Here is a 27205-nt window from a genome sequence, read left to right as displayed (position 1 = left end):
GCCCATGAACGGAGATGAGCGGCGAGTCGACACTGGGAGCGTAGAGAGGTGATGGGTAGGGAAATGAAAGAGTGGGTTTGGGCCTGTGCTTGGCCTTCCCTTGCTCTGCTCTCTGAATTGTCTCTGATTGCAGGGTGGGCCTTGCTCTACTGTATAGAGTGACGCTGACGCCAGAAGCCTTGGATGGAGGTGAGGTGACGTGTCACTGGCTCTCTCTCTCTCAGGGGACTGATACGCCCCAGGATGTTACCTGTGGGTCGAGCTGCCCTCAGCTGAGCTCCCCAATGAGAGCTGCAAAGGCTGCACAACACTACGCACAATTAACCTCCCTCCCCCCAGACTAACAGCCGCTTCCGTGTGAATTATCATTGTTAGCACCCATGTTTATGATGGTAGAGCTGAAGGACCGTCCAAGGACGGGGCCCCAGCAGGCTCCCGCTGTGGAGATGGGGGTACCAGGGCACTGTGTGTGGTTCTAGGTTAGGTCAATTCGCCAGTAAGGCAGGATGTCATGCCCAGCTAGCACACCACTGCCAGGACTGATGCAGGTGTGCCCAACTTTGGGCGCATGCAGCCAGGAAATCCCCCTCAATAAGCAGGACGAAGCATTCAGCTCCGCTACAGCAAAGCATCCTGCAGACGTATCACTGTGCACCGACGGCAGGTAACTTATGGCTCTCGCAACGATACCCAATAAAGCCGCTGAGACGAATAAAGCTGCCGACACTGTTCAGAAGCCACGACTATCCCTCTGCCTAGGGGGACAGTCAGTCTGGACCGGACACGTTATATGGATAGAAGAAATGCGTTCTGCTCAGGCCCCTTATTTAAGAAAACCTGAGTGGCAAACAAACTGGCAGATATGCAGCTCCAGGATAGATAGACCCCACCGCCCTGCCTAGCCGACCAATCCTCGTGTTTCTAACACCCCAACATTCCAGCTGGAGGGTTAAGGTGACGTGAGCTCTGCACCCAGCAGCAGCCCCTCGGGGAGTTCCGGCCTTGTTCATGATGCTGCTTAGCATTATCCTCAACATCTGGGACAGATACTGAACTCAGTTACTCTGGGGCCAGCCTGCCGGAGGCCATGCCTCTGGAGTAAGACCTATGGGACCAAGATCAGTATCTGACACTGCGTTTGACTAGCCCATGGACTGGAAGTCCTTTTGCCACATCGACACTTGTAGTTAGTAAAAGTCTTTAATTTTCTTACTTAAATAAAAATCCACCAGACTCTTATTTGGGCAGCACCTTATCTAAAGAGAAACAGGGCTTGGGATGTTCCTTGTGCTGCTAGACCTTTCTGGACAGATCTGCCTCTTGTTTAAATCAGCCAACCTAAGCCAGCAAAGAGAGTGCTGAAAGGGCAATTATCTGGTCAAATTACCTTAAACTTTCATAGCCAACGACTAAGTGCACTTAGGAAAGAATTGAGTTCAGAAGCTGGAGCAGACACAGATCTCAAAAACTAGTCTGGAGAACCTGCCTTCTCCCATTATCCTATATTAGACTGTATAAGATATTCTCTTAAGATACATTTATAGACTATCAGTGAGAACAGCTTTCAAGGGAACATTATCCATTTGCAGGAAATTAAGGGTATTATCAGAGTAATTTTCTGCCTACTTCTTGGAGTGAAACTAGAAAAGCACCCAACAATCTGAAACTGATCTCCAAGCTTGTCAACATTCTTAAAATATTACAACCTGTCAGAATAATGTCTTCCTTGTTCCTGGCTATGTGGCACAGATTGGACAATGCACTCTGGAGGCAGAGAGTCCAAACAGCCTGAGAGAACTGAAGGCAGTTGTAAAATAATTTCCTATTTTTTGTTGTGCTAAAATGTGCTGCATCTAAGCTGAAAATACAGTGACTAGTGATGGAATCTATTTAATCAACAGCTCTGAGCGCTAGCTAGTGATAGAGACCAAAATAAGACCTTGTTCCTGTCAGCCTCGCAGAACCAACACAGCTACGGGAGAGGGAGCTGGCTTGCGTACCAGCAGAATTGCTAGCTAACTTCCAAACTGTTGGGCTCTCTCTGCCCTGCATTGATACCTGTGCAACTTCATTGCCTGAGGAGCCTCTAGTTCTGGCATGAGACATGAGAAAAGTACCCAGCTTTACTCTCAGATCCCTGCGGGAGCTTGCACAGCTGGCAGGTAGGAAAAAAAAAACTGGTTTACTTTTACATTGAGCAGATTTGTTCTGAACATGGAGGGCCACTAACTCTAGACTCCCGCACTGTCACTTTGGTAGAATCACTCTTCAGAGTACAACTGCACATAAGGGGCCTGGTTTTCACAGCCGTTGACCCTGTTATCAGAGTGCTCCACATCTGAATATAGATGAAGTGAGCTGTAGCTCACGAAAGCTCATGATCAAATAAATTGGTTAGTCTCTAAGGTGCCACAAATCCTCCTTTTCTTTTTGCGAATACAGATTAACACGGCTGTTACTCTGAAACCAGGAGCATAGTGTGGTCCTGGGTAAAAGATGGCACAGCAGCGGGCAGCTGTAGTTAGTAATATTGACACTGTACACCCAGCATGTAGGATTTTGTAGAGGCCCAACACCAAGAGAAACGTTGCCGTGGAAACTAAAGAAAGAAAGAACATTCCCCTGCTGGGTTTGTCACCCGGCACCCTGGCAACTCCTGTGTGCTCAGAAAGAGAAGCCGGTGTGAGGCTGCAGACAAGCTGTGCCCCCGCCCAGCCTGGCAGGTAGGGGATAAGCCCGGAGTGGGAAGGGTAAAAAGGAAACGCGAGGCTTGAGGCAGCCAGTCAGGGTTAATATTCAGTAACTAGCAACACAGGCAAGGAACCCTGCTTTTAACGGAGTTTTCGTCGGCCAGTGACCCTGGAAGACCCCACCCCATTAAGGAAACACACATAGATTCGGACAAGTTTGTTTGTTAAATAAGAACAACCCTGAGCTCTTACCTAGCGCTTCTCACAGCACTGTTCACAGGAGGCCGCTATCAATACCCCATTTTACAGATGCGCTCAGTTTCCCTGCAATGGGGGCGCTCAGCCTTTGAAGTGTCTCTCATGAAAAGACCACACCAAAAACCTTCAGGTGGGAGAGGGCACTGAGGGCCCAGCGCTTCCCATCATTGCTGGCTTTGAACAAATTTCCTTTCCTTTTGCTGAGTACCATTGGCACGTGGTGCGACACAGCACATCAGTAACCGGGAGTGAGCAGCTCCGCTTCCCTCCCATCGCTGCTAAGGACCGCTTTGATCCTCCCTCTCACTTGGCTACTGCCTGTGCAAAGCCAGGGATTCCTTCACACGGTCTCCCTTCTCCCCAGCCAAAAGAGAAAATCATGGCTCTTCAGTTGTATTCATGCTCCTGCGGAGACAGTTCCAAAATCCCCATTTGTGCTGTCTGGCTCTTCTCTGCTTTCTTGCTGTTTCAGTCCAGCAGAGGCGGCTGTTTCCCCTCCAGCCACTGACCCCTGGCCAGCCCTTTTAGCTCCTAGCTTGCCACATGGGCTCTTCATTCACCCTGCACATGGTTGCTAGATGGTAGGAAAAATAACTCTCAGGTGGTCCTGCTAACGGGCTGGGAGGATGCTTGGCGGGAAGGTCTCATACCTTCCAGCTTGCCCAGGGACGCTGTGGCAGATTCTTGCTTCCACATAACCTGCTCAGCCAGCTAAGAGTCAAAGCACTGTTTCCATTTCTGGGAGGTCCCAGGAATGTATATTGCAAGCCCTGACAGCTTAGCTGACAGGGTGGACAAATGCTAGGATTTCTTTGCTAATGATCCTTCTCCCAAGTGTTCATCAGGCATTGGAGTAAAACACGAGTTAACAAAAACAAAACAGGGTCTTAAATGGTGGAACAGTCTAGGGACTTATACGTTTCCTGCCTGGAAATCCATCCTGTCATAATTGGACTCTTGTGGTGTCATCATCTCACTAGTTCTCTAGGCACCACAGACTTTTCCAGGCTAGACATGACCTAGCTTTCTAGTGCAACAAAACATGCAGCCTTCCTCCTTCAGAGGGGCAAAGCCTTTTCTGGCTTTATTTATGTGTCACAAAGTAGAACACAAGCTGTGGGCCACCCTTGCACTAAGCCCTCAGAGGAGAGGAACTAGGCTGAACAGCCAGGATGAGGTTAGGAATCTGAGGTGCAAGGTATTCAGGCATGTGTGCCATGTGACCATGAGGTTCAGTGCTGGGCCCAGAACCTCCTGGTTCTGCCAGTACTGGCTTCTCCCTCAGCTCATGCCCAAACTGAGTTTATGCAGCCTGATGGGATCCCGTTATTGGACAGACACAAGAAAAAAGAATGTCCGCATTTTGGGTACATGACCCACAAGAGAGAGAAGAAAACTAACTAAATGGAGCCCCATAAATTATAAGATTTCGTTCTGTAGCAATGGCAAATTAAACTGTTCAGAAAGCCAATCCAGTTTGTGCTTTGGCTCCATGATAACTTTTCCAGCGTGTGGACTCTGGTGCCAAACACCTTCTGGCCTGCTCTTATTTCCAGAGATCCTGCTCCTCTCAGGGTTATCCTTCTCTAGGGACATTCCTCATGTTATCAGTTCTTGTTTGGTTCCTCTTTGCGTTTCAGTGCAGGGGGAGGGAAGGGGAGAATAGGAACCAGAATTGGCAGCAAGTGGGGCCCAAGCAAGTGAATCCAAGCTGCAGGCAGGGAAGCCAGGCTGGCTTCTAAAGGAACTCAAACAAATTTACTGACCTCTGCTTTGGAGGGCAGAGGTACCCCATTATAGTCCAATCTCTATTGTTACTCAGCTTTCTGACCCACTTTTCTAAGCTCTTGGTGGGGGTGGGGGGGCATATTATCGTTTTGCACCAATAAATGGAAAGAAAGAATACTGCAGGATCAGGACATGGTAAAATGCCTCTTCTGGATTTCACCCCCAAATCCCAGAGCCAGATTCTGATCTCAGGCTTTGTCTTGGCTAGGAAGTGTGGTCAAGTTCTGCTCCTGCCTAGGCTAGAACATGCCCAGCTGACATCAAGCTTGGGCGTTCTCCTAGAGCTACCCAAGGAAAAGCGTCATGTTTAGTCAGGGCTTAGCTAGCACGGTTAGCTAAGCCTGACCTAGCCGTGACACCTTCGTCCCCGTCACGACAAAGCCTCAGTGTACAGCTGGAGTGACTCTACTGCAGTCAGTACATCAGTGCAACCAAGACCAGAAGCTGGCCCCAGAGTGTTTAAACACGGCCTCATCTCGATGCTGGGCCAGAGACAGGGCGAAGCTGGAATGACAGACGCACGTGCAGAGAGCCCCCTGACGCTCTGGAAAGCGGCCTCTACACACCTTGTCTCTGGTTTCCTAGTTTATACTGCACACACACAAACACACACACACACGCGCGCACGCGCACACCTTCCGTTTGGCTCTGAAGGCTACGCATGTATTTTGTCAGTCAAACTCTAAGCCAACCCTTCTATATGCTGCTGTTTCTCACCATGAGCCAGTCAGTCCTGGAAGCTGGTTGCAGCAGGAGTGGTTGTCTGGTGATAACAGGCTTGTCTAGGCATGGACTGTGACTTTAAGAAGCCTATTGTGGGTCTTGCATTTGGGTCCAGCCCTCCGAGCCCTTCCCTTGGGAACATGAGATTCCCCATTTCTCTGACACACAAAGGTGCTGAGAAGCTGCCACTGGGCAATAACCTGCTGAGACAGTGATTACCAGAGAATTTTTGCAGCAGCTGTATTAGCCTCCCCTCCGTCCCCCATCTCCTTCCCTCCCGGCTAGCTGGGAGCTGTGTGGGGAAAGCAAAAGCTGTCAGGGAGAAGCTGGGATGGGAGGAGGCAGGAAGAATCTACTCTGGTTTGGTCTGTAAGGAAGGAGATGGTTTGAGCGGGGAGGCAGGGAGTTGGGGGTAATGAAATGCCAGCCCCGGGAGGAGAGGGGTCTCAAACAAGTAGCTGGTCCAGGGAGTTGATAATGGATCTCTCCTTGGCCACGGGTTACAATACAGCCAAGGTCACTGACCAGAAGTAGTTACCGTCCGATGCTGTTCAGCCCCCTTGGCTGAAATGAGCTGGGTGGGTCTCACTCCTGTTCCTTGACATCCCCCTTCACACTTTGCAGCGGCTGGCAGGCTCTGCCGAGGACGCAGCACGGGTCGAGCCATGGAGCCGGAACTCCCCTCTCGCCCCTCGCAGTGGAAGCAGCCACTTGTACCTGTCCCATATCTGTTCTGTCCTCCAGCCAGGCAGCCAATCGGGCCCTTCAGCGTTTCTGAATTCAAATAGCAATGCAAGAAGGTGGGTGGCTCTGTAGGTCCGTGAGCCCTTTGGGGTTAGTTTGCTTGCTGCCATGAGCTACAGAGACACATGCAATTGCCTACCATGCATGGGGGGGCTTCATCTTTCAGGCTAGATGACTCTCCCTCCCGCCATGTGCCACTCCACTACAGCAGCCCTGCTTTTGCTCAGCTGCATCCCCAGCAACAGGGCTACTCCACTACACCACTGGCCATTATTTGCAATTGGTTTGCTGCATGTTTGTTAGCCAGGGAAATTCGCTCTAAATCACGCAGCCCCATCGGTTTGCCTCAAGCCTCCATCCCCCACTGGATGGGCAGTGGGGATATTTATGGCCGGCTGCTCCTTTGCAGTGTGAGCCCTGCTTTGGCAGCTCTATATAAAGCCATGACTTGCCTGTGTTAATGGTCCTACCCCACGTGTTTGGGCTGCTGGGTGGGATAGGGAGGGGATTGATTTTATTGATGTTCTTGCTACAAGGTTGCACATGATTAACTCAGTCTCTTAGCGACTTCATCATCATTCCCAGTGTGTTCATTAGTTATTATTATGTAGATGGCCGTGTCAGAGCAGCTTCTAGCTGGGATCAGCTCATGCAGACTCCTTGGCACTCACCTGAGAGATGCAGCATATGGCCCATGAGGGCCTCAGCTCACATCTGCGCCAGGGGAGCATGCAGGGTGCGTGCAGCATGCATCCGCTTGTGTGGTACCAGGCTGCTAGAGCTGCTTCCGCTCGCCCACGCCCATGAGTGCACTGCTTCTAGCCCTGGAGAACTGGGTTCGTGACACTGTGCTGGCCCTGCCTGCTCACAGCCAGGGAAGCAGCAGGCAGAACAGAGGGAGGGGACAAGGGGCTGGTGTCACCAACGCAAATATCACCATTGTGACTAACAGCCATTGATGGACCTATCCTACAGGAACTTATCTCATTCTTTTTTGATCCCACTTATATGTTTGGCCTTCCCAACATCCCCTGGCAATGAGTTCCACAGGCAGTGCGTTGTGTGAAAAAATACTTCCTTCCATTTGTTTTAAACCTGCTGCCTGCTAATTTCATTGGGTGTCCCCTGGTTCTTGTGTTATGCGAAGAGGTAAATAACACCACCTTACTCCCTTTCTCCACACCATCCATGATTTTATAGACCTCTAACATCTCCCCCCTTAGTCGTCTCTTTTCCAAACTGAACAGTGAAAGTCTTTTTATTCTCTGCATATGGAAGCTGTTCCATAATCCGAATCATTTTTGTCATCCTTCTCTGTACCTTTTCCAATTCTAATACATCTTTGTTGAGATGGGGTGATGAGACCTGCTTGCAGTATTCAAGGGATGGGTGCACCATATATTTATATTGTGGCATTGTGATATTTACTGTCTTATTATCCATCCCTTTCCTAATAGTTCCCCACATTCCGATACCATATTCTGATACCCTTCCTCCGACTGAGTCGTACCACACTCCACAAACTGTTCCAGTTGGGCCACTGGGAATAAGGTGCTGCCCAGCCTGAGCAATGGTAGGGACCGGACTCGGGCCCTTTGCCTGCAGTGCCAGTACTGGGGGATGTTAGAGATCTAGCATGTTTTAAAGGTGGGTGAGGTTTTACATGGGTCACTACAAGCCCTAGGGGGATGGATAAAGACCCTGGCAGATGCGGGGAGTTGCACAGATATCACCTTACCAAGAAGCCCTGCCCATACCGTCCCTCCAGCTGTCCCTTTCTAGCCGTTCACATTTTATATCACGAGTGCCTCGGCACTCGAGCTCCACCCCATGCAAGAGAGATGTCTGTCTCTTCCTATCCATCTTTCCTTGGCACTCTCCATCCTTCCCTCATGGTGGTGCATGGCTGTGTTACAAGGGAGTGATCACCTAGAGTATTACCGCTGCGAGTATCCACCCCAGAGTTTCTGCAGGTTTTTCTAGAGCTTTGGTAATTTAGGAAAATATGTTTCATCCATCACCCATCCTTGTTCCTTGCTCCCCAGGATCAGCATTTTTATAATTGATTAGCATTCTGCCAGAAAGGAATTGATTTAGCGAGGCCCACACAAGGCTGGGATTTATAGCTCTTTGTATTAATAAAGCATTACGTTCCTAGCAGGCTTTTGTTTCTGTTATGAATTCATAATGACATGATGAAAGAGGGACTGGGGCTTACAGCAGCTTAAAATAAACCAGAATGAGGGCTCTGTAGCCAAGAAGTTCTGAGAAAAAGAACTGGGAAAGACATACAGAATGAGGAACAGGGAAAAATACAAGAGAATTTGCTGAGCATTCTACAGCAAACCTATGGAACATTCAGTGGAACAGTCCCTTCCCAGCCAAGGAAAGGAGCAGACAACACTGAATCATAGAATCATAGAATCATAGAATATCAGGGTTGGAAGGGACCCCAGAAGGTCATCTAGTCCAACCCCCTGCTCAAAGCAGGACCAATTCCCAGTTAAATCATCCCAGCCAGGGCTTTGTCAAGCCTGACCTTAAAAACCTCTAAGGAAGGAGATTCTACCACCTCCCTAGGTAACGCATTCCAGTGTTTCACCACCCTCTTAGTGAAAAAGTTTTTCCTAATATCCAATCTAAACCTCCCCCACTGCAACTGAGCCAAATGTAGCCCATGCACCAGCCAAAAGCCGTGTCTACCTTCTGGTAAGTCACTATGCATTGCTCCTCTCTGGGGCCCCGACCCAGCAGAGCACTTACGCACGTGCAGTGGTAGACGCAGTGATTTCAATGGGATTGATTTCAATGGGATTGATTTTCATGTGCTTGAAGTTAAACCCTTGATTCTGTACCTTGCTGGATTGGAGGCAGAGGGATTGTCATCGGGTGGGGCTCAGCCCTGCAGACTGGGTGATCTATGCCAAACAAGTCTTTGTCCTCAAGAGCCTGCCATCTACGGGCAGAAGAGAGCACAATACATTCCTCAGCCAGCAGTTGCAACACCACAAACAGGACCCTGCCCTCAGAGGTGGGTGGGGTGGAGCGGGGAATGGAACTCTTAACCAATCTTGTTTCCAGGCAAATATCCCTAGGAGAGATGGGCCTGACCTGTAACCACCTCTCAAACGCGGGGGAACTCCCCATTGGGATCCCAAAGGCCACCCAATGGGTGGGAGGCTGAATAGCAACAGAAGGGCTTGAAACTAAAGAAAACTTTCCCCAGAGTCTCTCAGGTGGGGTGGGTGGCTCTTCACTCGCCAAGGTTCTGCGCTGTTCGGCCACCATGTCCCAGGCAGCGAGAGGGCTGGTTCTCGTCCCTTAGCATTAAATGAGCTGGGAAAAGGCCAGGGAAGGAGTGTTCTGGGCCATCGGCTCCCCTCGGAGGATGAGCCACAAGCATCATGGGCAGCGGGCATTTGGCTGCCCCCTTGGCTCAGACAGGCTGGAGCATCTTTCAAAATGCCAGAGATGTACGTTCCAAAATGTTCCCCCCCTGCTTGCCGTGGTGTCACGTTCCCTGCTCTGCAGAGTACGTGAATTCCTGACTAACAGGCTCCTTGGCCATGCTCCAGGGCAGCTCCCTGTCACCGCCTGGCATCCAAACCTCCTTGGATTGACAGCCGTGGTCTCTCTCCTCATGCTGAGATGAGCTGTGCCGGATGCGCAGACCCCATCAGCTGGCAGCACTGCCAAAGAGCATGATCCACGGCCGTGCTGAAATCCCGAGTTCTGGGGAAACTTCCTCTGCATAACAATTTGTTTCTTGAAGTGCTGCTGGCCCCGCTGGGGAGAGTTCTCTCTGCCAGATAGTTCTCCGAAATCTTCATCCTCCCCACTCAACACTGTGTCCTGGGGAGGCTTCCATGGAAACTGGGAGCCTTTGTTACTTATTTCCCCACCTGACTTCACTACCTTCCTCCGAATGACACAGTGAGTAGCCCTGGATACAAATGAAGTCACAGTCTGGCCCCAGGTTAAGCCCATCCCATAGAAAGACTGGGAGCTAGTCTATGCCATTTGGACTAGACTGAAGATTTGGGGGCTTGGGTATGACTTATATATGCCCCTCCAGGTCCCACTTCTGACTCCAAGAACAGCTACAAAGAAAGGAGACCAAAAAACCCAAAGGAATCTAAACCGAGGCAGGAATGACACTTGGAGGAGGAGTCTCTCCACAATGGATTTTCAGTTCTCCCACAACTCATCGGCGGCTCTTTGTGCTTCCACATGGAAGAGAATGCACCCAGATGATGATGCTTATTGCTCCTTCCATCACCTCCCTCCCTTGTCTCTTTCATCTAACTGCTGCATCTCCTCAGAATCCTAGAGTCTGCGCTCTTCACTGCTTGTTTGTACAGCACCCAGCACAATGGGGCACTGACCCCAACTGGGGTCCCTAGGTACAGATACTAGATGATTATAATCAGCTCATTTTTGGCCCACCGATTACAGCCTCTAACAAACAACTACGAAACTTCCCTGCAGATCAGAGTTAACAGCCCACCCCTAGTCAGGCTGGTGATCATTATGATGACAGCACATAACGGGCCTCAACTGAGATTGGGTCCACCTTGTGCTGGGTGCTGCATGGTGGGAGAAGCTCCGTGCCCAAAAGAGGGGAAATGACACCCAGGCCACCCAGCAGCAGTGCTGGGAATAGGATCTAGGTCTCCGGAGGGCCAGTCTTGTGTCCTAGCCACTGGGCCACCCTGCCTCTCTCTCCATCAGCCTATCCTGCTTTGAATTTCCCGGTGGCTGGCAGTTTGCCCTAAGTTTCGTGATCATGTCTCAGCCTGTGAATGGGGCATGTTTGGTCAGCTGTTCGCGCGCCCGGGCTCCAAGTCACAGGCAAGTTACATGCACCGCATTCTGGTTATTTTAGTGGAACAGAAATCCTTCAAACAACGGCACGCGCCCTATGGGTTAGAAAGACGGGATGCTGATATTGTCTTAGCTAAGCTCTTTCTGTTACAAAGTCATAAGGACTGGTCAAGACTAGATTTATCCGTAGTCGAGAAAGCAAAGTTCCTTTGTAAGGACATTGCAAGATAACCAGTTCTTGGATATTCTAGCTCACTGACTAAGCCCTGCTTGGAGAGGGGCCAGAGAAATAGTGCCCAGTGAGTCCAAAGATCACATTAAGGCCTCCTTTCCAGAGAAGCTGAGCAACTGAAGCTCTCCCTGACTTCGCTTGGAGTCATAAGGGCTCAGCAGCTCTGAAAAACAGGCCTTAAAAAGAGCTCAGCCCCTAATCAGGGCCAGATTCACAGGACAGCCCAGCTCATCGGATGCTGAAAATGCAGCTATCAGTGTCACAACGGGAGCTATCAGGTGCTGACGCACACTTGTGAAGACCTGGTGGCCCCAATTCCACACTAATTCTAGCACTAGCTACAGACTAGGGACCGAATGGCTAGGCAGCAGTTCTGCGGAAAAGGACCTAGGGGTGACAGTGGACGAGAAGCTGGATATGAGCCAGCAGTGTGCCCTTGTTGCCAAGAAGGCCAATGGCATTTTGGGATGTATAAGTAGGGGCATAGCGAGCAGATCGAGGGACGTGATCGTTCCCCTCTATTCGACATTGGTGAGGCCTCATCTGGAGTACTGTGTCCAGTTTTGGGCCCCACACTTCAAGAAGGATGTGGATAAATTGGAGAGAGTCCAGCGAAGGGCAACAAAAATGATTAGGGGACTGGAACACATGAGTTATGAGGAGAGGCTGAGGGAGCTGGGATTGTTTAGCCTGCAGAAGAGAAGAATGAGGGGGGATTTGATAGCTGCTTTCAACTACCTGAAAGGGGGTTCCAAAGAGGATGGCTCTAGACTGTTCTCAATGGTAGCAGATGACAGAACGAGGAGTAATGGTCTCAAGTTGCAGTGGGGGAGGTTTAGATTGGATATTAGGAAAAACTTTTTCACTAAGAGGGTGGTGAAACACTGGAATGCGTTACCTAGGGAGGTGGTAGAATCTCCTTCCTTAGAGGTTTTTAAGGTCAGGCTTGACAAAGCCCTGGCTGGGATGATTTAACTGGGAATTGGTCCTGCTTTGAGCAGGGGGTTGGACAAGATGACCTTCTGGGGTCCCTTCCAACCCTGATATTCTATGATTCTATGATTCTATGATAATTCCAAGTGCTGAATTCTGCAGAGACTGACCCCGAGCTCTTTTGGAAACGTGGCTGTAAATGTTTGCTCCTGAGCTTTAGGTCCAGGTGCCCCATCTACCCCCTGAATGAAGGATTCAGGCACTGGGCTGGCTTCTAACAGCAGCCTGGCCCTTCCCAAGAGCTCTGACAGACAGACATTTCTAGCTACAGGCCGGCATAAAGACTAGCCTTAGTTAACTCCTTTTCAATCTTCCCAAGGAGTTTTGATGGCTGCTGCTAGGGGTTCGTAACTGGGACTTACCCAGTCTCAAGCTGGTCGATACCAGCAGCAATCACCTTTGTTACCCACCAGAAAAGGCAACAGAAGCCAAAGGGAAAGGCCTCTGTCCCCCGATCGCCCCATCCGGCACCATGCATGTGTGTTGGCGGTGACAAGGGAGCACGCTGTTTTCTCCAAAGCTGATCTGCGCCTGTCATGGGGACATCGAGAAAGCACTTTATCTACCGCATGCTAGTCTCCCAGCCCTTTGTGCAGGAACACAGCGTAAAGTAGGCCTCAGTTACTAAGGACAAGGGAGAAGATAAGCTGTAAAACTCACTCAAGTGCAGCAGGAGTGACGACAAAAGAACTGGTGAGAGACAACAAGCAGAGAGGGAAGAAAGTAACGATATTTGTTCTACACAAACAGCATGTGAACAAAGTACGATACGTAGAGGGACTGGTTCTGTAAAGAACCTTCCCAATCGCAGAGTGTGTGACACAACAGAATGGAAGACGCAGGCATCAGTATACAGTTCATTATGAATATTAAGTCACAAACATTCATATTCTTTGGATTTGTGGTACAACCCTCTATCTACCCCCTACACTTGAGCCCCATTAACTCACGAGTAGTGTGATTGTTTGCCAATAAAATAAAACCTGGGTGATGAGTCCTGAGTCCTCGGGATCCCTGGAACAAGGCGATTTGTTGTCTCCAGCCTGTCTGAGCCTGAGGAAACTGCAACCAAGAAAAAAAACCACCTAAGTCCTTTTGTGCTACCAGCCCATGGTTTCACAGCAATACTCACCACCCAGCCCAGGGAGTGGTAGCTTGTTGTTCTGCAGGGACAGACCAGAGAGAGGGGACAGAAAAAGAACACTCGAATCATTGAATCATCGAATATCAGGGTTGGAAGAGACCTCAGGAGGTCATCTAGTCCAACCCCCTGCTCAAAGCAGGACCAATCCCCAACTAAATCATCAAAACCATTGTCCCTAGAGCACTGGCCAATGTATTCCCATGAAGGGTTTAGCCACCCCCATGGTGACTCATTTGCCTTACTATAGAGACCCCAGCCAAGACCAGGGCCCATTGCGCTAGCCGCTGTATTCATTCCTTATATCCATACTGAAAATCAAGATCAAGCGAGCTTTTACCCTTCTGCTCCACAGACCACGGGAGGTTTCTGTCCTCCCTGAGCTTGCCTCAGGACACCTGCATTACGGTTTGACAGGTGTACTGCCCTAGTCCAATGCCCACCAGACACTGTCCCCAGAGAAGGTCATGCCCACTTGGAGCCAGAAGCAAGAGCCCCTCGGGGCTCGCCCTCCTGCCTCACCGGGTAAGTGAGAACATACATGGAGAGAACTGCCCTAACCCGAAGAGTCTAAGGAGACCAGGGTGGGAGGGGACCAAGTACTGTGAGGGGAAATGACTTGCCCTAGGTCAGACAGCAGATGAGTGGCAAACTGGGAATCGAATCGTCCCCCAGTTCCAAGGCCAGTGCCCTATGTCCGAGACCATCCTGGGCTCCCCTCCAGTCTGCATTAATAGCACCTGACTAATGGGGGCTCCTTCTTCCTGCCTCTCCATTCATCTGCCCTGGTGCACGAGTTTCCTTGCCACACAGCAGACCGAAAAACCAGAGGCAGCGTTAACACGTGAGGCCAGGAGGGCTGGCAAGTCCAAGTAATGCCCCTCGCAAAGCTGCCAGGCTGGGGGAGAGGCAGCTTTGCCTCTCGCTGCAGGGGGCCGCAGCCCCAGATGATGCAGTCTGCTAGGGTCGCCTACTTCAGTGCAAGCTAGGAGCACATGGCCCACGGTGACTGTCCCCTCCTTGGGTCTTGTCCAGCTCACGCCTCTTTGCACCTGGCCCTTGGACACAGCTGCCATCACTCATGAGCCCGAGCACAGCCTGGGCCTGCCCCCAGCCCCTGCTAACAAACTCCAGTGTTAAGCCACAGGCTCTTCTGCCTCTGCCAGGCAGCGCTTCTGGAGCCTCAAGGCTCTAGGAGCCCCGGTGCTCCCTGTGGCCAGCTGGGGAAATCCTGCCTTGCCAGGAGGATCCCAGGGAGTGGCTGTGAGTTCCTGCAGCACGACCCTCCCTTCCTGCCATAGAGCGAGAGTTGGGAGGCTCTGTGCGTGCGTCTAGGCCCCACTTGGCAGCCGAGACCCACAGCCGGCAGAGTCAAATAGAGCACCCCCCCCCATGCGCCCTCCCCACACAGGCTCTGGCATTACGCTGTTCTTGGGAGCTGGGGAGCAGCTAAACCAGGGGCACAATGGGAGGGGGCACCCCTATGGATTTGCAAGAGATAATGTGGGGGGGGGGAACCTGACAAGAGAGGCAGCGGCAGGTGTGGGAGACAGCCTCACCTAACGGTCAGAGCACAGGCCCGCGAGTCAGGGGCTCAGTCAGCCCCGGACCTTCTGTGTAACCCGGTGGAGTGATGCCTTAGCCTCCATCTGCCCGCGTCCCCCACCTGCGACATGGGGAGATGACACTGCTGCACGTCTGGAAAGTGCCCCGAGATCCTCTGGTGACAGGGGGCTGGGAAGTGTCAGGAGTACTGCAATTCTCTCCCCAGCTGATGTAAACCAGCGTCTCTCAATTGACTCAGCTGGCACAGGCCACTGTTCAAAGGTACGTGGCACCACCCTAGGCCAGGGCACACGGCATCCACAATCACCCTCATTTATCATGTGACCAGCTAATGACTGGCTAATTAAAATGCTTTAAGAGCACAGCTTTGTGGGAGCAGAGCACCCAGTGGGCATTAGAAACACCAACCCTAATTGGATTGTGATCAGTTATTCAAGTATCTTTAAGACATTGTTAGCGGAGCTCCTGGGGCAGCTTTTGTATCGAGCGCACTGCGGAAGAACCTGGGGTTCCTGGGCGTGGAGCAGCAATTGCACATGGTATGCAGAGTGTCTGCCACTAGTTAGAACTGTGGCCGGAGCTTAAATGCACGCTGGGGCTCCTAAGCGCACCCCTGCCAACCAGCTGCTCCTCAACGCTCTTAGCTTCTGAGGTGGTGCAAAGCATTTCCTAAAGCTTTCAGTCCTTGGCATTTTCTGTTGATTCTCTCCCACGGCAGTGCCAGGAGCCTTGGGCTGTGATTGGTCCACAGCTGCAATTCAGACTGAGGTCCTAAGGCGTGTGGTACAGGGGCACTTCCCCAAGGGGCAGGACGGTTTGTTAAAATAGCATTGCTGAGGACTGGCTAGTGCCAGAGTTTGGGGTCTTGGGCAACATCACACAGGGGCCCCTGCCTGGGACAATAAACTCCACCCGTTGCAAGCTCTGCATCCATTGCAAAGCCTCTGATAACTTGGGGGCCTGAGCAGGAGGCTAGGGCCTGCAGACCAGGCAAGTACCATCCCACCCTGCTTGCTGGCCTGGGTGACGTGCACTGGGTGTCTCACTCCACTTCCTAATGGACGGTCACTTTTGGGACGTGGACTCCCATTGCTAGGTGGTTGGCAGCCTGAGCACAGAGGCTAAGGACTGCATGGACCACGGAGACTGAAGTCCCCTCTCCCATCCCAGAGAGCAAAGTCCGCACTTGGACTCAGACCCCCGTGTGTGCAGCATGGGCCTGCTTGACATCATTTAGTTTTCCAGGGCTCGATTAGCTTTTGTGTGATATGTTCTCACCTGTGCAAGCTTCATGCCAGCGGGTGTGATGGGGCAGCCCAACTGCGGAGTACCCAGGGGAGGGTCAGGCTCCGTTCTGATCTGCGTGGGAAGCAGCTGGGCTTTGGCAGGAGCTGGAATTACCTGCAGCTGTCATGTTTCATAGCTGATGTTTTGTCTGGATGAAATTGAGCTGACAGTTTGCATTTGATGGAGTCCGGCGCTTGAGCTGTCAATCTGAGTGATGTACAGCGGGAGAGCCTGCTGAAGAACACTCAGAGCCCCTGCGCTGCCAAGCTCCTGCTTCAAAAGGGCTTGATTGTTCTTTGCATGTGGTGGAGAATCAGGGAGCCCACAGCCTGGTCCCCCAGGCCAGGGTTCTTGCAGCAGCTGGGCTGGATCCACCGGCACTGCTGTCACATACGCAGCACCACGGCTCCAAAAAGTCACGTTGCCCTTCGCTGTGCACGTGCTGAGACAAAGACCAGCATGCACAGGGACGCGTACATCCAGGGGCACACGTGCATTGCACCCACACACACAGACATTGACACGCTAACGTGCATTGTACACAGACACACCCAGTGCACTCTTTGCCCATGTTATAACCTGTAGCAAAGCCCGTTGCAGAAGGCGAAGTGCACGATGAAGGGGCTTTCACCTCTAAGCAGGAATCTAAGATCTCCCCTTTCATTATGCACCAGCCTGTGGTCAGTTTCACCTTGGAGGCGTGTGGGCCCAGGGCAGGCAGCTCTCAGCTCCTGTGGCTGACTGCCATCCATTAGCACTGGGCTGGAGCCACAGCCTCACTCCTGCCCAGCTTCCTGCATTATCTGTATCAGCAGCCCTCTGGCTCTCCAGTGGCAAAATGATTTCCTCTGAGGAAGTAATTTATGGCTGGAACGCTGCCCTGGCTCAGCCTCTGTGATCCCGCTCCGGACCTGAGTGCAGGGGCCCTGGAGCATTTTCCACGGCGTCACCAGGGCGGCTGCGAGGCAGAGGTGATGACCCAAGGCTGGGGGTTGTCATGGGGGCTCTGCAGGCAGAGGAGAGAGCCTGCAGAGCCTCGCACATGGTTCACTGACTTAGAAAAACACACACACGAGTTGTGGTCACAACTCCCCTGCTGGCCACGCGGCAGCTCATCCCTTAGAACCCCCAGAGAATTCTTAGGCCCTTTAGTGTGGTGCAGCAGATGAGTATCTGCACACATGGGGCATTTACTGACCATTACCACTTAGCACGCAGCAGCGCCCCGATGGGAGAGCTGTCCTGGCCCAAGCTGCGTCTGAGGTGTCCCCTCAGACATGGGATGCGCCTTCCCATCCCACACTTACTGCAATCCCTGGACACTGGAGGCAGATTCTCCTAGTCAAACATGGCTGCCAGTTTACTTGGTTTCACCCCCTTCAGCCTGGTGTGTGGGAAGCAACCCCACACTGACCTTGTATTAACATGCCGGGCCTCTGCAGCATGCAGGAGATTCCCCTGACCTGCAGTTGCTGTGTATGGCTACAGGGATGGGCAGGGGACACAGGGAGGTTGGCACATCCCCTCACAGACTGAGCAAAGTGTTTGGCCATGTAGAAGCAAACACAGGCTGTTTTGAAGGGGTCCTCCATGCTGGAATAAGCCATGGACAAGCGCAGCAGTCTTTGATTGTCAGGCGGTGGCTTGTTTGTAGCCATGCCCGCAGGGCTCAGTCAGCTGGGGAGAAAGGCACATGTGAGCGCAATGTCATTTCCCTCAGGCTGGATCAATGCAGGGTGTCACAAACACCGGCTGGAAGGGGCTGAAAGACGCAAAGAACACTCTGTGCCCAGCCCAGCAGGACCAGGCCCATCCCGCACTGCCAGTGGCGGGCGCCTTGGGGGCACATGGAATGCCAGACCCGTGCACTTGTCCCTGTGTGTGCTCGGGTGCGGAGGGACTGGGAGGCTGTGTTTGGTGGCTACCCCTGCCCCTCTCATTAGTACCGGGGCTGTCCCCTCTTGGTTACTAAGCCAAGCAGCAGCTTTTATGAGAACCGCATGCGCAGACCTGGCCTAAATCGGGAGTGCCAGTACAGGGACTTTGGGAGGTTACAATTATCAAACAATTTCTGCTGAATTACATGCTCCCACATCAGCAGGTCATTCCCCCTACCTCCCTGCTCTGCTACTTGAACAGCTGCTAGGAGCAAGCTCTATATTTGTTTGGGTTACTGCAAACCCGAGAGTAAACTAAACAAACTGGACTGCAACGGAGATGGATTGCCTTCTGGGCCCAGCTTTCTCCCTCTGATCTACTTAGGCTGCCCTAGCTCAGATGGCTGGGATGGGAAGCTTAAGTGACTTATCTGGCTTTAACAGCATCACACAATCGGCAGAGCAACAAGACTTCAGCTTTCTAGTGGGCCGAGGGGGCGCACAGGGATGGAAAGGCCCAAGGAATGAATAGCCCGGGCTTTGCTCCTGTCTCGCCAGTTAAATTGTTCTTCTAGAATTAGATTCTGGATCCTGAGTGTCAAGGTAAAATTACAAGCAAAGTTTCCTAACATAATTGGCAGCGAGACAATGTGCAATTCAGAGCTGACTAAACCAGCAAGACCCTGGGCCAGGGCCAAGAGATCGTCTGGGCCCAGTGCGGACAGAGGGCTTTAAAAGGAGAGAGAGAAAATCTGTGAGATTGAAAGAAAGAAACCAGAACGTACAGTCCTGGGCAGAGTAACCCCTCTCCCCCCAGTGAAAAGCACGTCCTGCCATCCGCTCGGATAATCCACCCAGACAGCTACCCCAATTCACTGGGATCTTTTGCTGCAGTCATTTTTCAAGGCAATTACGTATGACCAGTCAGACTCCTAAACTCAATTGCAATGAAAAAGGCAGGTCAGCCACACTGGCTTCCAGTTAACAATGCTGAGGGGAGAGGGATGGGCTGCAGCTACCTCACCTAAAACTCAGGAAGAGGCAGGGGTTAAATATCCCAGTACCAAAGTGAGGGCATTGTCAGCCATGGGGTGGAGACCTGCCACCAGCCCGTCCATGGGCATTCATTGTAAGTTCTCGCCCTGCTAAGAGATGCCGGAGCATGCACCCCAGGCAGCTGGCTCACTGGGGTTCTGCACCCCCGTGCCAGAGACATTTAAAACTAGACAGGACAAAGCCCTGGGGAACAAACTGTAGGGACTGTCCTGGTCTGGGGCCATGGCTTAGCTGGGGCACAATTGGGTCCTTCCAGCTGAGTTCCAGTTACTGCTGACTCCATCCTCTGTCCCAGAGCCCAGCACGTCAGCAGGGAGAGCCCATTGCTCAGAACGGAGGCTGCCACTGAGTGGAAGGGGGCACTGAGGCCTGCCGGGAGGTTTTGGAAGGGCTGTCTGCAGCCATTAAGTGGTGCATTCCTGACCTGTAGCGTCTGAGGCTCTGAACACGGCCGGCGGTGCCAGGGAGATGACTCACTGAGCGTGGCAGGGCTCTGAGCTCTGACCAATGGTCACCTCCAAAGGGCCCCAGGAGGTAAGTCCTGCTGGCAAGAAAGTGTAACACACAAAAGGTTAATTCCACACCTCCCTCCTTGCCCATCGCCTGGCACTGGGAAGGGGATGGTCAAGGGGCTCTCCTAATTCTCTGCTCTTCCAGGCCAATCCAGAGCTAAGTGACCCAGCCAGAGACTGCCTGGGTCCAGTGTGACTGCAATATTTGCCACACACCATCGCAGTGCAGGGCTCATGGCCACTGTGGGCCCAAAGGCAGAGCTGTCACGGAGGGGCTCAGAGGGGCAAGGTGAAGGCCAAGAGAAGCCATCCTGTGGAGAAGGTACTGTGTGTGCTCGAGGATGGTGTCCAGGGTGCCGAGAGCTCCCAGGCCCCGGGCTTGGAGAAAAACAGAGGCCATGGAGGTAAGGTTGCTGCATACAAAACCAGGCTCCATTCCGCACAGCCTGGGCCTACACTGACACACGTTTAAAGTCTGTGTAAACACAAGCGGCGCTGGGACACTGGCTCCCTGAGAAGACTCTGGTCCCACGTTCAACTGCAGGAGGCTCAGTGTTTCCCCTAGGCGAGTTACACCGTTCTCTGGAGCAGGGAGCTGCACTCCTGAGGGGCCTCATCCCCTCACTCCAACAGGGACTCCGTGGTGCTGCCGGAGCTGCTGGGATCTAGAACAGGGACCCTTTGCCACAGAGGGGCAGGATGGCCTGGAGGGTCAGGCCGAGCTGCCCGAGATCTGGGCTCAGCTCTCTGGGTGACCTTGGACAAGTCACCTCGGCCTCAGCTCCCAGGCCCTAGCCCGCCAGGGAAGTAGGCAGGTGGGAGGGCTCAGCTAGGATAAAAGCTTGTCACTGAATAAACCAGCCCAAATGTGGGGCGCAGGGAGGGCTCCTGCTGCTCCCGTCCCCTGGCTCAGGTCGCTGCGGCTCGCTCACGCCTTGTCCCTTCCCCTGCACCATGTCACGAACACCGAGTGCTGAGGCTGCTCTCTCTCAGCGCGGGGGAGCCGCCATGTCCCAGCGTGCTCGGGTCCACGCCAGCAAAGCACAAGGAAATTCGCACGCAGCTCCCCTGCCCGTGTCCAGCCCCGCTGAGCCCAGGGAACCGGCTGTTTGCCGTGAGCTGTGGGCAAAGCAGGCGGGACGCAGGCTGGGCCCAGCTTCCCACTCAGGAAGCGTCTTACCAGTGGCACCCGGAGGCAGGGTCAGGGATGGGGCGACGGGATGTGGAAGTGCTGCCCATTGATCTTCAGTGACTGGCCGATCAGCTGGGGGCAGGGCTGCCTCCCCCTCCTCCACTTTCGGAAGGGAAAATGGAGCTGAAGCCCGGCCGCTGCTGTGCTAGATGAACCGGGGCAGGCAGGCAGCAGCAGAAGCCCTGCAAGCAGGGCGCAGGCAGCAAGGAACCGTGCTGCTCGCTGGGAGTGGGCTGCAGCCCTCCCAAGGACGGTGGGCTGGGGGGAAGAGCAGAGAACTGGGACTCAGGGCGCTCATATTCCATGTCCGGCTCTGGCCCCGATTCCACCCCGGCTCTAGGGCCGGTCACTTGAACAGCCTGTGCTTCAGCTTTGCCCTCGCTGCCGTGGCTGGAAGAGTTCGTACACGCCCCGTAGGGGTGTCACCAGGCTGCATGGCCTTAAAGTGAGTGGAAACCCCTGGGTGAAGGGCCCTGCCCAAGGGCAAAGCCTTTCTAATGGAACAGCTCATCGGCCCCTCCGTGATAACAGCAGGGCAGGTAAAAGCGAGCCACAGGTGGGCTCTCCTGCCCCTGGAGAATTATCTGCAGGGGAGACCCCATTTCCACTGTTAGCCTCCGGAGACCTGGGACTTCATGACAACAGGCACAAGGCACCTGAGTTCTGCTTCCTCACACCCCACCTGTGCCGCGGTCTACAAGCAACTAGCCAGCGAGCAATGGGTTGGTCAAGGGGCAGCTAGGGAAAGTGGATATTGCAAACGTAGAACGCATGTAAAAATTGCACTGAGTTGGTTGCATCCATGTCCCCCCACTCTTCACACATCTCTTCTTATTCACAACGCAGCGCAGACAAGGGATTTTTAACAGTGAGGGTAATGAGCCACTGCGACAATCTACCAACAGAGTGCAGTAGATTCTCCATCATTTGTAGTCTTTCAATCGAGAGTGGATGTCTTTCAACAAATCCCTCTCTAGCTCAACCACCATATATGGGCTAGATGCAGAAATCACAGGGTCAAGTTCTCTGGCCTGCGCGCAGAAGGAGGTCATACTAGTTGTCATGTTCTCCCTCTGGCCTTAAAATCTCTATTCTCAGGGTACATTTGCTTTTGGAGCTGGAGGGTGAATTCCAGCTGGAGGAGACATACCTGCACTAGATCTGCCCGAGCAGTTTCCACAGTATGCATCCGATAAGTGAGCTGTAGCTCACGAAAGCTCATGCTCAAATAAATTGGTTAGTCTCTAAGGTGCCACAAGTCCTCCTTTTCTTTTTGCGAATACAGACTAACACGGCTGCTACTCTGAAAGATAGAATGTAGCCATGGCAGCGTGAATAGCCGGAGCGGCGAGCCAGCCAGTATGTGCCAAGCGTCCTGGACGGGATAGTGTCCAGGTGGCTAGCCCAGGTCGCAGAGCTGCAGCACATGCTGCTTTCAGCACACGCTCCGACAAAGCTAGCCTGGGTGTGTCTCCTGCCGCTCCAGCACGGGCTCCAGCTCCAAGTGTAGACGAACCCTGAGAAGCCACAGCCTTAAAAACCAAACCTCAGGTGCCAAGGGCCTGCCAGACAAAAGGAGGGATCAGCGCCACTCTCCCTTTCCATGTGTGTTTGTTAAAGCTGAGTTAATAGTGAAAACACTGTTTTCCAGCCTGGAGAAATAGCCAGCCCTCTCAGATTGATGGGGCAGGGATCAAAGAACCTATTCAGTGCCTGCAAATCAGGTGGTTATTCCCCCTGCTGAGCTTTTAGCCTAAGCAAGTGGCACGGCTGAAGTCAGTCCTCTATTAACATATTTAATTGCCCTCTTGGTAACCTCTGATGAATGATCTGGTGATGGTGATAGCAGCAGGTTCTGATGATGTAAACATGACTTACATCTCCAAATCGCCCTGCCAAGCGGCTCCGATGGAGAACAATGATTTATGCACATCCCCGCTCTGCCGTTCCCGTCCCCCTGCAGCTCTAAGAGCTGTACAGTGTAATCTAGCACTGTGAGCCAGATATAAATCACTTGATTAAAAGCTTTAACTAATTTAAGGTGGGCGGGGGAAGGGGGGGATGGAGCTGATCAATTTAATTTACACAAGGAAATAGCAACAAACAGATGCTTTGAAAAGGGCTAGCGAATCACAAAGGAAACAGAACGGGTTGGAAAAGGGGGCAAGAGAGACAGCCTGGAGCCACCGGCAGGCCAGGAAAAGTTCAATGAGAGCTGCTCACGTGCCCATTGGGTCGGGCACCTGATAAAGGGGCTAACACACCTCCTGCACCAGAACTGAAGACCCAAGCTGATAAGCAGAAGATGAAACCCTCCGCACGGAGCAGTACCGGAGTCAGAGCACCAGCAGGATTCCTTTTCAACACACAGGTCCCTAGGTTTGCTTAGCTGGCAGCACACACCTGCACTGCAGGAGCACACTGCCGTTCGATGACGCACAGCCTACCACTCGGGCAGCGTTTCTCAGTCTAGAGCCATGGCTGGACTCCACGTTTGAAGGCAGGCAGCCAACTCAGCCAGTTCAGCCAGTCTCTTCCAGGGGCCTGACATGTGACAGTCTGGCCAACACACCAGGGATTGAACCAGGGCCCTCCAGCACTAAATGCATGAGGTGCTACCACGGGAGCAAAAGAGCCACGTCTCTATAACTGTGTCCTGTAACAAACAACTTCTATGGTCTGTGATCAGCTGGGCCAGAGGGACTGTGACATGCTCACCAGGGGGGAATGAATACAACTGCCAAAACCTCCTTTTGCAGCTCCACACTGGGCATGTGCTGCTGAAGGGACAGGATTAGCCATGAAACGGGCTCTTTTCTCCATCCACAGCAGGATGCCGTGGGTTTGGCTTTCGTGGGTCATTCATTTGAAGGAGAGGGTCTTGAAATCTCCAAGGCAGCCGGTTGGGCCAGGACAGCGGAGCCTCCTTCAGTTCCTATTTGCTGGGGGTTCCTTAGGAATCAGAGCTGAATTCCACAGCCCCGGCCAGCCATTTTAAACATTAAACTGAGTCACATCACAATTTGAGACAAATGTTGCTAAATAAAGACGCTTTGCGCCCTCCTCCATCCCTGTATCCTGCTCGGTGAGATGGAGACACCTTGCTATTTGTACAGCACCAATGGTTTGCTCAGTGATTTATGGACAAGTATCTGAGTGATGGTCACCCTCAAAGGAGCTTATGGTGAAGACCAAGTGGGGAAGCGTAGGGAGCCCAACCTCTGCCGAGCCCAGTTCCAACCACCCAGAACGCCAGGACTGCAGTCTCTGTCAGGCTGACACCTTTCACCAGCTCTCAGCCCATGCCCACACTGGGGACATCAGGGCAGCACAGCAGCACCCCTTGCCCCAAAAAGCATCGCCCTTCTGAGCCAAGCTGTCTTATTCTTTCCATCCACCCCAGCAGCTCCTTGTCCTGGGCTCTGTGTGCAAGCACCTTATCGCATTTCAACCTTTCAAAGCTGAAGCCAGGGGAGGGTGGAGCTCAGCTTTTCAGCTGCAGAAAGCATTCTGAATTTTCCAGCTCAGCAGGATCACCAGCCTGGTCCCAGCTGATGCAGCGAGTGACTCATGACTCAGCAATGCTGCCCTGAACCTGACGACACCAGTTCCATAAGTGGCCAGATGTGAATGGCAGGCACTCAGGCCCTGCAGGGCCCAGTGCTTTGGAAGCCCAGGCCCCATTTTAAGACCATTTTCTAGGTTTTTATCACCTCAAGACTCTCAACAGCTGAAATGCATTTCTCAGGCGTTGAACAATTTCTCAAGGCAGTGGGGTCAACTTTAAATCCAAACAGGCTGTGGTAACGCTGAGCGAATCAGGGCTGGCACCATATTCATCCTTGCAGGAGAAGGCAAAGCAAGAGGCAGGGAAATCTCAAGAATAGAATCGAAGCAGATGGAATTTAAGTGAGCATCACAGGAGAGGTTTGGGCCCCCTCGAGCTGGAATCTAGGCTGGATTTGGGGTGTCTGCCAGCAACTTTGCAGCCTGTGTACAAAAACTAGCCCTAATTCTTCCCTGCAGTCCCAGTGGCTTCAGGAGAGCTGGCTATGAGAGCAGGGTGGCAGGGAGCCCTGAACTCAATCCCCATTCAAATGATAGCCTCAGCATGGAGGAAGGCCATTGCGGATTTCCACAGCTTACCCAGGTACCGCCAAACTTGCAAACGTGCCCTCTGCTCCCGGAGAAGTCAGCAGAGTGACGGTGTCTTTCTATCCCCCAGCCACGGAGGTTGTGTCACACTTACCACAATCTGCAGCCCCAGCAGACAAGCCAGTGAACACACAGCAGCAATGCGGTAACCATTTCCCAGGGCTGACCTAGCCAAACGTTTTTCTAACCAGCTGGGGGAGAAAGAGCTTACCCCTGCCTGGGACAAAATGGCAGAGGGTGAGGACTATCAAGGGGATCCAGGACTGCAGGATTCTCTGGAGTAACTCCACATGCTTACCCTCAAAGGGCAAGTTACTGGGTCCCTCGTTCATCACATGGCGTGTGGTGCCCCGGTAGTGCCAGCCTGGTGCCAGCCTCCATCCTTCCCAGTCTGCCTGGCAAAGCCAGAAAATGCTCCTCTGCTCCTGGCAGAAAACTTGTCTAGAGAGGAATATTCAGGAAAAGTGAGGTTTGTCTCCAGCTGCCAGGACACAGCAGCCTCTCCGAGCAGGATGCCTGGCAGAGGAGAGCTCCCTTTGGGACATGCTACAGATTCATTCAATCAGTCCCTCTCTGTGCTATGCACAGATGACATGGACACTTCCTGGGGAGCTACCAGGGGAACCCAAATATACTAACTGCATTGCCTAGGAGTTAACTCTTCTCTGCTGTCATCCCTTCACTCCAGAATCTCTTTCCCTACCATGCTGCCCTTTCCTTTTTGTCCTCTGGTCACCTTCTCCTATCTTTGCCTCTACCGCTGACCTTCACTTGACTCATTTGGCTTCTCTTCCAACTTGGCGCATCAGCTTCGATGTCAACTCGCTCACAGGGGCAGTCCCACCAGGAGGGAGGTTTGGAGGTGGGAGACAATGGGGTCATTGGGGCAGGCGTAAAGGGGAAAGAGCTAGAGGTGGAGAGCAGGTGAGATCCTTCAACCCAGCCAGGATTTACCCAGAACAATACAAAAGACTCATTGCTCCTGAATGTGACTGCCAAGCCATGGTTTACCTTGTGGACCTGAACACTCAGAGCCATTAATGGAGTTTGTCCTCCCAACACGCGACTCCTTATTCCTAGGCGAGGAAGAATGGTCCAGTGGCCAGGCCGATTTCCTGGTCTCGAGGAACCCAGAGCAGGAAGGTCACAGCAGATCACGCATCTTCTCTGTGCAAAAGTCAGGAACGCCTTGAAGAGGAAGGTGGAGATTGGCAAATACATTCCGGCATTCATGCAGCTATGCTTGGGCAGGAACATGACAGAGCAGAGATTGAGGGGGTTTCGTCCAACATCACTGTGTGTTTATTTTCTGTTTCCAATGTTCACACAATACTAAAACCACGCAGGTAGAAGGGAACTGATTTGAGCGACCAGCTAACGCTGCTCGGAGCCCAACCTGTGGCTCAGTCCGGGGAGAGGAGCACAGAGCTCAGTAAGTCAGAGGCTTGTGCCTGAGGTTCCGGCAGGGACGCAGTTAAAATTCCACGCTCAATTGGTCACATTTTAGTATTTAAACTCAAGCCCAGCTGTCCTGAGGATGAAGTTATTTCATAAGAGGAAGGCAGCACACATGGTTGTTGCCAAAACATCTGGTTACAGCCCATAGCTAATTCCTCCATTTGCTGCAGCAAGTCTAGCATCAAACTCTCTGATGGAGGAAAAACAAAAGGAAATAAAATTCATCCTTTGTGCAGAGCTCGAAGGCCCTGGGATGAAAAGCTTGGGAGGAGTGCAAACATGGACAAAGCCTCCCACTGCTCCTGTGGAGAGACACTGTGTTAGCCTTGTTTTACAACGGGTAAACTGAGGCAGAGAGAATAAAGTGTCCTGACAGACCCAGAAATGGAACCCAGGAGTTCTGACCCATGTTCTGTTTGGTGTAGGTTTGTCAATTGACAGAGATTTTGTTTTGCAATGGTGGGGTGGGAGAGGGGCTTTAAAGCTAGAAAATGTGCGTGAACAACGCAGGTCCCCACACGACCTGGTCAGATCTGGTCTCAATGGCAGGGGTGAGGCTCACCAGAACAGCAGGGGGACTCTGCCTCCTTTCTGGTGCACCAGAAGAGCACTGATTTAATCTCCTTGTAAAATGGGGCTATAACCATGTCTCACACTGTGTGAGAGCCCGGGGCAGATGACAGGAGAAGACAGAGCTTTTTTCTGCAGT

General features: G+C 52.4%; 1 protein-coding gene across 5 annotated transcripts in view; it reads right to left on the bottom strand.

The window, feature by feature from the left end:
* FGFR1 (fibroblast growth factor receptor 1) overlaps positions 1-27205 on the bottom strand; it is a 128881-nt gene that overhangs the window by 29772 nt on the left and 71904 nt on the right. Inside the window, exons 18-20 of one of the 5 annotated variants that reach the window (XM_084614992.1) lie at positions 26050-26226; positions 13236-13314; positions 5998-6233 (exon numbers count right to left, since the gene is read on the bottom strand). In XM_084614992.1, the coding sequence (XP_084471118.1) occupies positions 5998-6233; positions 13236-13314; positions 26050-26226 (492 nt within the window). The other 4 variants (XM_084614994.1, XM_084614995.1, XM_084614993.1 and 1 more) reach the window with 4 other exon arrangements.

This window comes from Lepidochelys olivacea (assembly GCF_965140295.1).
Source record: "Lepidochelys olivacea isolate rLepOli2 genome assembly, chromosome: 26".
NCBI classification, from domain to species: Eukaryota; Metazoa; Chordata; order Testudines; family Cheloniidae; genus Lepidochelys; species Lepidochelys olivacea.
This window is presented reverse-complemented; position numbering and strand designations above follow the sequence as displayed.